Below are 12,274 nucleotides of genomic sequence, written 5' to 3'. Positions count from 1 at the left end.
GATCACTGCTTCAATCTTGTTACTGGTCACTGGCCTAGTCAGGTTGTCAATTTCTTCTTGTTTCAGTCTTGGCAGTTTATAGGTTTCCAGGAAGGCCTCCATTTCTTGCAGTTGCTTAATTTATTGGCATATAGTTGTTGATAATAATTTCTAATAATTGTTTCTATTTCCTTGGTGTTAATGATGATCTCTCCCCTTTCATTCATAATTTTATTAATTTGGGTCCTTTCTCTTTTCTTTTGGATAAGTCTGGCCAGTGGTTTATTGATCTTATTAATTGTTTCAAAGAACCAGCTTCTAGTTTCATTGATCTGATCTACTGTGTTTCTGGTTTCTAATTCTAACTGGTCTCTGCTCTAATCTTAATTATTTCTCTTCTAATGCATGGCTTAGGCATCGTTTGTTGCTTTTTCTCTAGTTCTTTAAGGTGTAGAGTTAGTTGGTGAATTCGGGATTTTTCTATTTTTTTGAGTGAGGCTTGGATGGCTATGTATTTCCCCCTTCGGACCGCTTTTGCAGTATCCCCTAGGTTTTGGACCGATGTGTTTTTGTTCTCACTGGTTTCCATGAATTGTTTATGTTCTTTTTTGATTTCCTGGTTGACCCAAACATTCTTGAGCAGAGTGGTCTTTAGCTTCCAAGTGTTTGAATTTCTGCCAAATTTTTTCTTGAGATTGAGTTCCAGTTTTAAAGCTTTATGGTCTGAGAATATGCAGGGAATAATCTCAATCTTTTGGTATCAGTTGAGACCTGATTTGTGACCCAGTATGTGGTCTATTCTGGAGAAAGTTCCATGTGCGCTCAAGAAGATTGAGTATTCTGTTGTTTTAGGGTGGAATGTTCTGTAAATATCTATGAGGTCCGATGTATCATTCAAAGCTCTTGTTTCCTTGTTGATTTTCTGCTTAGATGATCTGTCCATTGCTGAGAGTGGAGTATTGAGGTCTCCTACAATTAACGTATTGTTATCAATATGACTCTTATTTTGGTTAACAGTTGGCTTATGTAGATGGCTGCTCCCATGTTGGGGGCATAGATATTTACAATTGTTAGATCTTGTTGGATAGACCCTTTAAGAATGATATAGTGTCCTTCTGTGTCTCTAACTACAGTCTTTAGCTTAAAATCTAATTTGTCTGATATAAGAATTACTACCCCAGCTTTCTTTTGAGGTCCGTTGGCATGGAAGATGGATCTCCATCCCTTCACTTTCAGTCTGGATGTATCTTTAGGTTCAAAATGAGTCTCTTGTAGACAGCATATGGATGGGTCCTGTCTTTTTATCCAATCTGCAACCCTGTGCCGTTTTATGGGAGCATTTAGATCGTTCACGTTGAGAGTGATTATTGAAAGATAGGAATTTATTGTCATCATGTTGCCTGTGAAGTCCTTGTTTCTATAGATTGTCTCTGTAAATTTCTGTTCTATATCACTTTTGGGGTCTTTCTCCTTTTATAGAACGCCCCCTTAATATTTCTTGCAGGGCCGGCTTAGTGGTCACGTATTCTGTCAGTTTCTGCCGGTCTTGGAAGCTCTGCATCTCTCCATCCATTCTAAATGACAGCTTTGCCAGATAAAGTATTCTTGGCTGCACGTTCTTCTCGTTTAGTACCCTGAATATGTCTTTTTAGGCCTTTCTGGCTTGTCAGGTCTCGTGGATAGGTCTGACATTATTCTGATGTTTCTCTCTCTGTACATAAGGAATCTCTTCCCCCTCACTGCCCTTAAGATGGTTTCCTTGGTTCTAAGATTTGTGAGTTTTACTATTACATGCCGGGGCGTTGGCCTGTTTTCCTTGATCTTAGGAGGCGTCCTTCTTGCCTCTAAGACACGAATGTTTGTTTCATTCCCCAGATTAGGGAAGTTCTCAGCTACGATTTGCTCAAGTATATCTTCTAGTCCTCTCTCTCCACCCCCTCAGATATCCCAATAATTCTGACATTGGAACGCCTCATGGTGTCACTTATTTCTCTGATTCTGTTTTCATGGATTTTGAGTTGTTTCTCCCTGGCCTCTTTATCCTACTTTTCTATCAATTGAGCTTCTAGATCACTAATTCATTCTTCTGCCTCGCTTACCGTAGCTGTTAGATTATCTAAATTAGATTGGATCTCATTGATAGCATTTTTAAGTTCTGCCAGTTCAGCTTTCATTTCTGCCCTTAGAGACTCTATGTTGCCATTAATCAATTTCTCCATTCTAGCTATTGTCTTCACAACTGCTACCCTGAATTCCATTTCTGACATCTTGGTTTTATCTGTATCTATTTGTAAATCTGTGGCAGAAGTCACAATCTCTCCAGTCTTTCCTATTTGGGGGTTCCTCCTCCTAGTCATTCTGTTGAGGGGTGGTTGAGGGAATGTACAGAGTCCAAATTATTGATCACAACCCAAGCAAGTTGCACCTGTTTTATGGGAACCTTAGGGTTGGGGGCTTCTTGTTCTCCCCGCCTGTCTTCTGCGGGAGGGGCCTGCCGCGCTGTTACTCAGGCAACCCTGTTTGGGCGGAGTTGCCCTGCCCCCTGTGGTGGGGGATGGGCTCAGTGGAAACCAGTTTTTTGGGGCTTTTGTTCTCTGGCACCTTTCCCTGGCGGCTTTCTGCATCTCTTCTGTGAGTCAGAGCAGAAGAGACCGTTTCCAACCCTCTGCCTCAGAGCAGAGAGATCACAGTCTGTTCTTCAGTGAGCTCTCCAGGCCACATTATCTCTGTTTCTGTCTGTGCTGCTACAAACTGCAGTGTCCTGGCTTGTGCGCCCCTCAGCAGCGCTCCCAGTCCTTGCCTTCAGGTAGGGCATGTCTCTGCCCTTTGTGCTTCTAAAACCGCCAGCTGCCCCCAGTTCGCATGCGTGGCCCCGCCACTCTGGTTTCATTCTGGGTGGCTGCCCTAAAGTCCTTTCACTGCTACCAGTCTGTGACTCTGTGTCCTGTCCCCAGCGCAGGAGGCTATCGCTCACCGGAGGTGTAGGATCGCCAGGGCTCCCTCCCCCTTCCATTTATCTTCGGATATCTGCCCAAGGAATCACGGCTCCCCACTTCATACCTCGAAACCAACCGCCTGCGATATTCTGTTTGTAGAGATCCAGATATATCTGCTTACATCTCAGGCTGATTTCATCGGTGTTCAGAGTGGTCTGGTAGATATCCAGCCCTCATTTTAGGGGACCAGTTGGAATAGGGTCCACCACTCCTCTGCCATCTTTTCCTCCCTCCCTCCCCCGGCAACTTAGATTATTGAATAAAAGCTACAACTGCCTCACTGTCATTATTGTTGTCTGAATTATTTGTTTGTACCCCAGATTTTTTTTTTTTTGTGGTTATTCCCTGTTACCTTTGTTTCCAGTTTTCTCTAAAAGATAAGTCCATACTAACTAATCCTTTTTTTTTTTTGAGAGAAAGAGAGATAGAGAATCTTGAGCAAGCTCCACACCCTGCAGAGAGCCCAATGCGTGGCTCGATTTCATGACCTTGAGCTCATGACCTGAGCCAAAATCAAGAGTCAGACCCTTAACCGACTATGCCATCTAGGCGCCCCCTAACTAATCTTCTTAAAGCACTGTTTTCACCACCACATGGCTCTCTGTCATGTCTCTTCTACCCTCTCTGTCCCCTTTTCTTAAAAGATTTTATTTATTTATTTATTTATTTGACAGAGAGAGACACAGCAAGAGAGGGAACATAAGCAGGGGGAGTGGGAGAGGGAGAAGCAGGCTTCTCGCAGAGTAGGGAGCCCGATGCAGGGCTTGATCCCAGGACCCCGGGATCATGACCTGAGCCAAAGGGAGATGCTTAACGACTGAGCCACCCAGGTGCCCTCCCACCCCCTGCCTTTCTTCCTTTCATTAAATAACACTCTTCATCACAGCCTTTAAACCAATGTCCTCACCTTACCTGCCAGTTTTTCTTACCCATCTAACTCAGGGCTTTTTTTTTTTTTTCCTTAAATCTGGGATGTAGAGATTTTTCAGATTAGATTTTACTGTCTATGAATGCCTGAATGTCTATATAAAATCGTGTGTATGTGTGAGTTTTTCCTGAGAGAAGATCCATTTCAACAAGCAACCCAGAGGACCCAAGATACCACGGAGGTGAAGACCCTTCCTGTCTTCAGTCTGGTCTCCCTCATGCCCTCTGCCAGGGCTCCATGCGCCTCCCTGACCTTGGTAGTCCTGCCGTTCATCCCGTCCTCTGTCCTCCAACACAGGAGCCCTCCTTCAAGGCTAGCTGAAGACCTACCTCCTCCACTCACCCCACTGATGCTCTTTACCCCTTCTCTGGCTCCGAGAAATGGCAGTCAAGTGCTGAGGCACCACCACATGACTGTGACACGCCCTCCACATTTCATGATGTACGTTGGCTCCCCTGAGGGAATGACAGGCAAGTTCCTCTGGAGGGATCTGCCGATATTCAAGCCCCCCTCCAGCCCACACCTGAGTGGGGTTGTGAGGAAGAGGAGCTGGGTGCTGGGCAGGACGTGCCCATCACAGACTGACAGCGTTTCCTTCCTCAACTAGCTCACATTTATTAACATGCTTCAAAGCATGATCTCCCTCAGGGCAAGAGGGGCAGAGAGGATGAATGAAGAGGTTTCTAAAGCAGGACTCTTGAAGTCATTTTTAAAAATAAAACCAAACAATCATAAAAAGAACACTTCTCCAGGCCCCCCTCATTTGCAAACCACATGGCCAGCAGGTGTTCTCCTGAATCATCTTGGAGGAGTGATTCTAAATGTGTGCAGCTTCCTCCAGCTCATGGCCCACACTGGGGTCTCCACGGGGTATCTTTTGATTGTGAAATATGATCGGTTCTGGGCAATCCTACCCACCTGCGTACTCATCTGCCCCTCACCGTGAGCCCTGCTTTTGAAATCCCCACTCTGAGTACAGACATGCAGTAACAGACGTGACTTCCTCTTCTCTGATTCCTGGTGTGCCAAATCATAAATCCTGAATGTTACAACTGTATTAGCGGCTGGTCAGGCAGGTGTGATGAAATGAATACTGGGTCATTGACACATTAGCTGCAGATGGAAAACAATTAAACAGAGTGGGGGTGGGCAGGAAGAACATATTAAAAAAGCCACAGATCTGGCTTGATTGTGGTCCCTTCAATTTGTAGAAACATGACCGTTATCATCAAAGGTCAAAGTCAGTTACTGGTACAAAAATCAATAAAGTTGAGGTGGGGGAGGAAGGGATCGAAGAGATAAATTCAGGACATGTCTTCTAGATTGAAGGGACTTGGTGAAAATCTACATATTTTAAACTATTGGGAATAAAGCTGGTTGTCAGTAAACTGGACTGTTCATGTAGTTTTGTGGGTTCCTGCTATGAATAGGTTTTAAAGAATTATATCAGTGCACACTAGGAAAGAAAAAGAGCAAGGAGAGATTTTCAAATTGCATCTGCTTTATCACCCATTTTGTTAGATTCTTAGAATCAGACATTTGTGGTTTTTGTTTCTTTATGAAGGCAATCCATGGGCATGTTCTACCTCTCTGCACCAATTACTGCAAAGGATCAAAAATCCTCTGGCAATCTGAGGTTAACAGTTCCATTATGTTTGTGTAACAAACTAGAAAAGAGATTCTAACTTTTGAACCCAGATCTCATGGTCTGAATGTATTACTCTTAACATGATGTGTACTGTCTTGACTGAATGTTAGACTTAAAATATCTGCTCATTTCTTGGGGCCTGGGTGACTCAGTCAGTTGAGCGTCTGACTCTTGATTTTGGCTCAGGTCATGATCTCAGGGTTGTGGGATCGAGCCCCACATCAGGCTCTGCACTCAGCGGGGAGTCTGCTTCTCCCCTTTTCCCTCTATCCTCTGCCCCTTTCCCTGCTTGCACTCTCTCTCTCTCAAAAAAAAAAAAAAAATCAAATTTGCTCATTTCTGCCCCTCCCCCTGCACCACCAGCAGTGATATAAGTACTGCCAGTTTTCCAAGTGCAATCTGTAGACCATCCCGCACCGGGAAAGGTGCCATGCTCTGGCAAACAGGGCATTATGTAGCATCCTTTTCCATTAAGGGTACATGGGTGGTCTACCTCAAAGTGATTACATTTGCCATTTCTTAGCTGCCAACAAATGTATTTACTCATTAACACTTGATAGGTTGAATGCTCCCAAAGAGGGCTACTGAACAATTAAGTATGATTTAGATGAATTCTGAAGGCACCAGAAAGCGACTTCTCTAATGGCAGTTTTCTTCAAAGCATGATCTCCCTCGGGGCAAGAGGGGCAGAGAGGATGAATGAAGAAATGCCAGGTGAGGGGCATCGCAGAGGACTCTGGGGGTTTTAATCTCTACTTTGGCTGGCTGTTTAGTCACAGTAATCTAGAGGTCCTCAATTTGAAAATTCAAATAAGATTTAACTTTAGGTTCGTGCTGTTTGTGAAAACATGGGCTGATAATCAGGAACTTAGTATTTTGTGTATTTTATGATCAAATGTTCACATACATTTATAAAAACTCTTAATTCCAAGTTATCATCAAATTTATTAAATCAGATCTGTTATGACGCTTACTTTAGAATATTCTGGAATCCATTAGCAGGTTTTTAAGGAACTAACAAAGGGTTCCTTTGAAAGCATCGATTGATTCAGCATGGAAGAAGCAGGGTATAGGAGAAGGCAACCAGGACTGGACTCAGAGGCCCTGGACACACATCCTCGTTCTGTCCCATCAGTAAGAGTTTGCGCCAGGCGCTCGCTCTCTTAAGACCTTAGCAACTCCTATAAGGGTCTGCTTCCTGTCAGGTTCCAGCTGGGCATGCTCCATGTGACCTTTCTTCTGACTAGCCAAGTGACCCTGGAAGGAGCCATTACTCATTTCATTTCAGGGGAGGAAACATGCTGGAGGTTAAGTAGGTCGCCTAAACCCAGGTGTAGAATCACAAATGGTGACATGAGACTGTGGACTCTGTATGGTGCCACCCAGGTTCTGGCCAAGGCTGTCAGGATTAGGAGGACAAGGCCCCACGGTGGCTCCATTTCAGCCACATTTGGAGGTTTCTACCCCAGAGCTCTGCTGTCCAAAACTACCAGTAGGGGATAGTCAAATGAAGCTATTTAAATCAATACTAAAATCTAAAACTCAGTTCTTCATTCACAATAGATACTTTTTGAGTATCTACTGGTGGCTACCATATCAACCAGCATAGATATGGAAGATTTCCACCATTACAGAGAGTTCTACTGGATAGTGCTGCTCTAAGTGTTGGCATTCTGCTCACTGGCTACAATCTATGACTCATTAACTGAACCTGACCTTGGTCCTTTAGCTACTTCTTTCCTCTTGTGGTCCATCAAACACCTCCAACCCTCCTGCCTCTAAGCCTAGACTTTCTAGCCATGATTTTCTTGGCATCCTTTATTCTCTTGCTCCTTGGTATTCTGTTGGGCACCCCCTGCCAATCCCTAACCATTGGCAAGTCATATCCTTTTGATTTTCCTGCTCCTGTTTCTGGGATATAACGCAATACTGGAAACAATGATAAAATAATAAAATGAAGAGAATGTACGCTCTCGACCCTAACTGGGTCCTCCCTGCTTCTCAGAATTTCTTTGACTCATCTAACAGATGTACTAACACATCCCTTATGATGCCTCTTTCCCAACACCTCAGACCTTCCACGATCCTCATTCTCCATAGATGACCCAACTTAGAGTCAGTGTCCCAGGAGGATGATACAGAAGCTGTTGCCATGAGCTTCTCCAACAAGTTCCTCTAGGTTTCCTTTAGCCCAAGTGATCTACCAACTGGTTTCCACCCAGGAGCACTAATTGCCTGCTTTCAGATCTTTGCTCATGTCTCTGCCAGTCAGAAGTTCTCTTCCCAAGCCCACCTCTGCCACAAAGCAGTTTTTGGATCATCCCATCTGAAAGCAACTTCTATCTTCTCCAAGTTTCTCTAACATCTTCTCTGAACCTCTCACACAAATTTCTAACTGGTGTTGCTTGTAACAATGTACAGGGCACCCTGTCCCTTCCCCACCAAACCACAACCATCATGAGAGGGGGTGCTTGATGGATTCAGCCTGCACCCCTGGCAGCAACTAGCATGGGTCTTTGTATAGATAATTCTCAGCACATATTTATTTATTGAATATCTATATACCTATTTATGAAGATGTCAGATTAATTCCTAAGGTAGACAGATTTAATTTAATAATGAATTGATGAATACACTTCTTCTAATGATCACAACATGGAGTTCTAGCTAAATGATTGCATTACCAGACCTTCTGATGGGAAAACAAGGGGGGTATTGATGATGAGAACTGTAATAAGTGGGGCTACAGCAGTGTGGAATATCATTCTTGGGGGGAGGTGTGGCACAGGGACAAAATGATGGAGAATGGGCAAACAACCAAAGAAAGACTTCAAAGCTGTAATAGACTTACCTTGGGTAGCAATATAATGATTGGGTCGATGATAACCCTAAAAATAAATGAGAAAGAATATTTCATCAACTTAAAATCGATAAGCAGCACAGAAGTCACACAGTAAGTTTGCCACAATGAATGCTTATACAAATACCAACAGTTGCGTCAGTTGGAAGTTGAATGACCATACGCAGTACCACGGAGTTCCTCATTAAAAAGCAAAGAAGCATCACACATCAGAGTTCTGCTGCTTACACAGGGGGTGGGAGTAACTTAATCATACACTGGCTATGAGATGATAGGTGAGCAATAAATACTAACAACTTATGGATTCTCTGAAATAACATGACCACAACTCTTGTTAGATTGCAAACAGGCTGGGAACGTGCAATAGGATTTCATTTGTGTTCAGGATGTTATTGGCAATGTGCCAAGGGCTTTAACACATATTCTGTTCTCCCATTATAGGCAGTTATATCAATAGTGATACTGAACATCATTCTTAAACACTGCTAATGCCACGCCATGCTGTTGTAGCAAGAGCCAGAAATTTGAAGAGGCAGAAATTCTGCAAGTCCCCCTCCTTTTATTATGACTCTGTGAGAAGGGGAAAAGATGAAAATTGGGACCAAAGAAAGAAGGGAACAAAGAACACTGGAAGATCAATATCTGGGAGAGATAAAACCAATTTAGAGAAAATTACACACAGGTAACAGAATATCACCATGGACCTTGATACTTTCCATTTCTGTCCCCCGAGATTACCCAAAATACGTGCCCAAAGCCAGATGGGAAACAGGAGAAACTCGGAGAGGAAATACAGATTTCTCAGACAATTTAAATGCATATCTGTTAGATTTTTTTGCTCTTAAAAATAAGTCATTGATAATGAACAGCAAAAGCAAACACATTCTTTATATAACTGACCTGCTGTAGGTCTCAAAGATAGACCTTTGACGGATATTAAATAGGATTATTAAATGATCACTCATTTCTTGCCAGCTGATAAGTGCTACAAAGCAAGACCCTGTCTGATGTATGGCCTCATGAATCAGCCCTAGCAAGGCTAGGAGATAGGAGGAAATCGTTTACAAAACGGAAATAATTCACACAGTCCATGAATGACCTGTGCTGCTAAACACAATGATCATTTCTCTGTTCTCATCTCTGTGACCTGTCACGATCTCCGTGACATTGATTAATCCCCCTGAAATACTTTCTTCTTTGCCTTCTGGGATATGACGCTCTCCTGGTTTTCTTCCTCCCTCCCTCCCTGGCTTGTCGCCCTCATTCATTTGCCCATTCCTCCTCTTTGCCTTGATGTTGATGTTGGAGGGCCCAGTTCTTGGACTCTTTCCTCATCTACATGGACTCCCTTGGTGATCTCATCTGGTCCCGCAGCCTTCAATGCCATCTGTATGCTGATGAGTTCTGTATTCTCACCTCTAGCCTGGGCTCCCCCCACCCCCCAAATCCTGATGTGGGATAATCTCCTACTCAGCACTTCCACTTAGATGTCTAACATATATTTAAGGATTAACATATCTAAAAGTGAATTCCTTAATTCCTCCCTACCTCCACCCAAATCTGCTCTGTCCAGTCTTCTTTCCAGATAATGGCAATTCCATCTCAAAAGGCATCCTGACACCTCTCTTGCTCCTACACCCCATAGATAATCTGTCAGCAAATCCAGGGCTCCGGGTTGAGCGTGGATCCAGGATCCTACCATTTTTCATCTTCCAGTGCCACCACCTCCCCGCTCTCTCACTGCTCCTGTAGTCACCTGGGAGGTCTTCATGCTTCTATTCTCACCCATCTATGATGTGTTCTCCTCTATACTTTGGGATCCTATCACCCCTCTGCTCAGATCTTCCAGTAACTGCCCATCTCACAGTAAAAGCCCACATCTGTATGACTGCTTACATTATCTGGCCCTACAACCCCTCTGACCTGCTCTCTGTGACTCTACCCTCTCGTACTATGCCACCAACCCTTGCCTGCTTATTTCACTTCAAATTTGCCAGCCATGATCCACAGCAAGGCCTATCATGGGCTTTTTCTCAGTCTGGAATGCTCTTTCCCTGAATACCTACATGGCACACAACCTTTCAATTTCTCCGCTCAAATATTACCTTTCAGTAGAGCTGACTCCAGCCACTCTATCAAAAATTATAATCCATCTCCAAACTGGTTCTCTGCATCCCCCTGTTACAGCCTTCATTTTCTCCATCATACATACTACCATCTAATATACCATATAGAATTAACTGGCTTAGTTCATTTATTGTCTGTTTCCTCCGATTAGAGCACCAGTTCCACTGGGTCAGAGGTCTGCTTTTGTTTTTGGTCTGAATTGCTCACAGTTATAACTCCAGTATCTACAACAGTAACTGACATATAATATAGTAGGCTGCTCAATAAAATCCTATTGACTAAGTGAATAAAGGAGCCCTGAATATTGACTCTTTTCTCTGTTAAAATTAAAACTAATTAATCTGGTATTTTCATTACTTTTATGTCTTTCCTCCTCTGCATCTCTACCCGCCCATTCTTTAAAGCTTAGTTAAAATCACTTCTACCACAAAGCCTAATCTGATTACATTTACTCCTTCAGGCAGTGATTCATCAAACACTTATTAAGTGCTACAGTGCTGCAGGTCTGTGCCCGGTGCAGGGGATACAAAGATGATGTAGGATAATGTCCCTGTGCTTAAGGACTCTGCCGGGGGCCTCTAGGAGCTGGGACTGGAACATAAACAGGATTCCCATGGAATCTCTCAAGGGAAGGAGTGTTACAGAGAAGATTATTTCTTACTTTAGCTTCTAAGCTGTGAGGTCTTGGGGAGAAGGTAACAGGTCTTGGACACCTCTGAATTCTCCCATAAGGTACTCACTAAACGTCTGCTGGATAAAGAAATAAGTACAATGTACTTTAGGAAGAAATTTTGCTTTAATAGAAAAAAAAATCTAACTTGGGTTGAGTATGTTTTGGTTCATTATGAAATGTAGCGGTGTAGGGGTCTTCTTTTGAGGATGGGATGTGAATTATTCTTCAAACAGTCATCCCGCAGGCCCCACCCTCAGATCCATAACCAAAGTTGTCAAACCTTTCCAAGTAGTACTAAAAATAACATTTCTTCTGGTTATGATGCTAGTACTTTTAGTAGCATCTGATTTATACCAACCAAGAAAATAAAAGAACCCATATATATATATATATATATGGATAAAACCTGTCCGTGGAAGTACTGATGGGCTAGAAGAAAATGTGATGGCCAAGCACACTGCCTTGGGAACTGCAAGAGAGCTGAAGCCTGTTTAATGTGAGCCTGGGCCTGCAAAGTAACAATGACTTTCCCTTCATTTTCAGGCTACTTTTGATTTCATTCATTCTTTCAACTGAAAACATGCTGTCTCCTCAGGAATGTATTCTAATGTAAGACATTAAGTTAACATGATGCAGAATGAACAAAGAAGCAGTCTTCAATAATTAAACAGCCTACATATTTAATGACATGTCTTGTGTGCATTAGATGTCCTGGTTAACAGCTGCAGACTACTTTGAAGGCAACTTAAAAGTGCAGTAATGATGAGAGATTGCAAATCATCGAATTAGGAATTAGAGAGTTTTATCCTATTAATGTGTAAACAGATTTTTTTTAAGTGTCAAATAATCTAAGTTGTTGACAAAAAAATGGAAATAACATTTTCTTGGTCCACAGGGGCACAGGACGGCAAAGGAGGCACAGAAGGTTAGAGAGGCCCACTTGAGACAAGGACCGGCCATGCCTTCATCATAAAGTTCTGCGGGGTGTGGGGCAACAGTTATGTGTTTGTAGCTGGAGCAATGTGTGCCCACCAATATCACAGCAGACACACAATGTGGAATG

General features: G+C 43.1%; 1 protein-coding gene across 1 annotated transcript in view; it reads right to left on the bottom strand.

Annotated features, from left to right (window-relative positions):
* The window catches only part of PTPRM (protein tyrosine phosphatase receptor type M), a 777,319-nt gene that overhangs the window by 50,394 nt on the left and 714,651 nt on the right, over positions 1-12,274 (bottom strand). Inside the window, exon 21 of the mRNA XM_036100805.2 lies at positions 8,403-8,439. Within this exon, the coding sequence (XP_035956698.2) occupies positions 8,403-8,439 (37 nt within the window). The remainder of the gene's footprint in view (positions 1-8,402; positions 8,440-12,274) is intronic.

This window comes from Halichoerus grypus, chromosome 13 (assembly GCF_964656455.1).
Source record: "Halichoerus grypus chromosome 13, mHalGry1.hap1.1, whole genome shotgun sequence".
Taxonomy (NCBI): domain Eukaryota; kingdom Metazoa; phylum Chordata; class Mammalia; order Carnivora; family Phocidae; genus Halichoerus; species Halichoerus grypus.
The sequence above is the reverse complement of the archived record's forward strand: the minus strand, read 5'-3'. Positions and strand labels throughout refer to the sequence as shown.